Raw genomic sequence first — 3662 nt, 5'->3', positions numbered from 1 at the left:
GCGATTTTGGTGCTCTTGCAAGAGATGAGTGCACATCCTTCTACTCCACCATCTTGAATTGGAAGTTGATCTTAGTTTTTTGAATGTTGAATTTTAAGCCAGCTTTTTTACTCTCCTCCTTCACCCTCATTAAGATGCTCTTTAGTTCTTCTTCACTTTTTGCCATTAGAATGCTATCATCTGCATATGTGAGGTTGTTATTTCTCCCAGCAGTCTTGATTCCAGATTGTGATACATCTAGCCCAGCATTTCACATGATGTGCTCTGCATATAAGTTAAGTTGTGCTGCATATAGAAAAAGTAGTCAATAGATAATGTGTTCCTTATTATGTACTAGTGTTTTAATGTAAATATATAAAGCACATATGTCCTATAATCTTGTTTTCTAGATAATTATGGTTGCAAACAATACCAAAAAGTATAACATGAAAGTAAAAGCCTTTATCTCCCAAGCCCAGCCTTTCTATTGAAGGCTTTTTTGAACAGTGCATATGTAGGTTTCAAAAGCATACATGTATGTATTAATTCATGCATTCATTCAGCAAATACTATTGAGCATTTATTATATGTTGGTATATACATAGTAGTATTGGTTACTCAGTTGTGTCTGACTCTTTGTGACCCCATGAACTGTAGCCTGCCAGGCTCCTTTGTCCATGAGATTCTCCAGGCAAGAATACTGGGGTGGGAGAGGTTTTCTGACCAGCTCAGTCATGTCTGGAAGAGGAAAAGGCGGCAAAGGCTTAGGCAAGGGTGGTGCCAAGCGCCACCGCAAAGTCTTGAGAGATAACATCCAAGGCATCACCAAGCCCGCCATTCGGCGCCTTGCTCGGCGTGGGGGAGTCAAACGCATTTCCGGCCTCATTTACGAGGAGACCCGAGGCGTGTTGAAGGTGTTTCTGGAGAATGTTATTCGGGACGCGGTCACCTACACAGAGCACGCCAAGCGCAAGACGGTCACTGCCATGGACGTGGTCTACGCGCTAAAGCGGCAGGGACGCACCCTCTACGGCTTCGGAGGTTGAGCTGCTGCCCCTGTGCTGTGTGTGACGACAATCTCAAAGGCCCTTTTTGGGGCCACAAAAAAAAAAAAAACAAAAAAAAAAAAAAAAAAAAAAGAATACTGGGGTGGGTAGCCATTCCCTTCTCCAGAGGATCTTCCCAACCCAGGGAACGAACGCAGGTCTCCTGCATTGCAGGCAGATTCTTTACCATTTGAGCTATAGGGAAGACCTATTTATATGTATTATATGTATAACATACATATGTGTATGAATGTGTTATGTAGGTAGTACATGCATGTATGTTATGTAATGTATTATCTCTGTGATATATAAAGATGTGTATGTGTGTGTGTGTGTGCATTCCAAAAACCACTATAAATAATTTTCAGTTACTGAGGTTATCTACACACCAAAGATTTTACTATGTAGATAAGCTTATTCATTTTTCTCTGTTTCAAATATTTTTTTACCTTCTTTCCTCCTTCCTTTCCATTCTTTCTTCCTTTATTTTATTTGCAAATGATACATAATATAGTAGATGTTGTTTTTAATTTCCTAATTATGCCTCTACTTTTTCATCTTGTGTGATTTTTAAATATTTGTTACAATAGTAATGACATAATAGTGGCTTTGGAGCCAGGATACCCAAGTTCAAGCCTCAGTTTAACAATTTACTAGCTGATGACCTTGAACAAGTTGGTTTTTTTTTTTTTCAGTCTTTGTAACTAGATTTTCTTGTTTATAAAATGAAGATAATAATAATGCTGATCTCAGAGGACTGTTGTGAAGAAAATGACTAGAACAGAGACAAATGCTCAGTACATCAGTACGTTAGCTATTGGTATTTTCCTTTCAGTCTCACTTTCTCAACATATTTTATGTTGTTGTTTGAAAAGATAAAATATGGGTATGAATTTATTAATTGGTGTAGTGAATTTCTGCTTCCTTTTTACCTGCTCTGCATCTTTGCAGTTTGGAGAGTTCTACCTTAAAATGAAGCCAGTTGTACTTATAAATTCATCTAATTAGTACTTTGCCTAACCTAAAACCCCCTTGGTAGAAACTTTCTTTTTATTAAGGTAACATTGGTTTATAACACTAGGTAAGTTTCATGAAAACAACATTATATTTATAATTATTGTACACACTATAGCGTGCTCACCACCAAAAATTTAGTTTCCATCTGTCACCATGCAGTTGATCTCCTTTCACCTCACCCTCTCCCTGCCCCTTCTGCTCTACTAACCACCAGTCTGTTCTCTGTATCTATGGATTTGTGTTTGTTTGGTTCATTGATTCATTTTGTTTTTGCTTTTTATATTCCACATGTGAATGAAATCATATGACATTTGTCTTTCTCTGCCTGAAGTCTTATTTCATTTAGCATAACACCCTCAAAGTCTGTTGATGTTGCAAATGGCAAGATTTCATCTTTTTATGACTGAGTAGTGTTCCTATGTTTGTGTGTGGATGTTTTGGCATCAGATTTACTTGCCAGCACCCTTTTATGTCTTATCCTTATTTTGCTTTCTTTTTTCTTATACACTTAAGGTATATTATTTTAATAAAATATACATGTCCTTATGAAGCAAATTTAATCAATTTTGAACAGAGCAGGGTTAATTACAGATTAATAAATAAAAACAAACAATTTAAAAATTAGGGATAGAGTGAATTATGATAAGTGAGTAAGTTATAAGTGACTTTTCAATTGGCAAGAGAATTTTATCATCATTCAAAAGCACTAAACATCCCATGGAAAATAACATCTTATGGAGAAGGCACTGGCACCCCACTCCAGTAGTCTTGCCTGGAAAATCCCATGGACGGAGGAGCCTGGTAGGCTGCAGTCCATGGGGTCACTAAGAGTTGGGCACGACTGAGCGACTTCCCTTTCACTTTTCACTTTCATGCTTTGGAGAAGGAAATGGCACCCACTCCAGTGTTCTTGCCTGGAGAATCCCAGGGACAGAGGAGCCTGGTGGGCTGCCGTCTATGGGGTCACACAGAGTTGGACACGACTGAAGCGACTTAGCAGCAGCAGCAGCAGCAGCATGGGGAGAGAACTTTGTTAATCTGGAAAATACTTCTTGATTTTGTTCATCTGTGGTTCAAACCTGTTCTGATATAAAGCTGGAGAGGAAGGAAAGACAATGACAAATGAATAGATGAATAAATAGATGAATGAATAAACAGATGGACAAATACATGGAAAGGAAGGAAAGGCAATGTCAAAGGAATAAATGAATAAATAAATAAGGATCTTCAAGATAGTTTGCCCCCTAGGTGGTCCTTGGTGCACTGTGATATCGCTTGTATTCCCAGAAGACTAGCTGACATCAGAATTGGGCATCTTAGAGAACTATTTCCAAGTTGATAGAAAAGGTGTTATTGAAAAGATTTGTCAGAACCACATAATAGCTGAATCCCACCCCGTTTGTGATCATATCTCATCACACTGCACTTTAGATTTCTGAATTCTCATGGAGGTGACTTTCTCATGGTTATGTGAAGAACCTCATTATTCACTTTATAATTACCTACCCAAATACCACCTCCTGGAACAGGGACTCAGTCTGACAACTGCAGCTTGGGCACATGCATAGGTAGTATGTTAGCCTCGTAGCCCGTGTAGGACAGAAGAGGCTGGATATGAAG

At 38.5% G+C, this 3662-nt stretch overlaps 1 protein-coding gene across 1 annotated transcript; it reads left to right on the top strand.

Annotated features, from left to right (window-relative positions):
- Nucleotides 1-709: 709 nt before the first annotated feature.
- Nucleotides 710-1062, top strand: LOC104998497 (histone H4). Its single transcript, XM_010853675.1, has one exon. It carries the CDS (start codon nucleotides 714-716, stop codon nucleotides 1023-1025), a length of 312 nt encoding a protein of 103 aa, XP_010851977.1. The 5' UTR covers nucleotides 710-713; the 3' UTR covers nucleotides 1026-1062.
- Nucleotides 1063-3662: the final 2600 nt, after the last annotated feature.

Source organism: Bison bison, unplaced genomic scaffold (assembly GCF_000754665.1).
Source record: "Bison bison bison isolate TAMUID 2011002044 unplaced genomic scaffold, Bison_UMD1.0 scf7180017864330, whole genome shotgun sequence".
NCBI classification, from domain to species: domain Eukaryota; kingdom Metazoa; phylum Chordata; class Mammalia; order Artiodactyla; family Bovidae; genus Bison; species Bison bison.
This window is presented reverse-complemented; position numbering and strand designations above follow the sequence as displayed.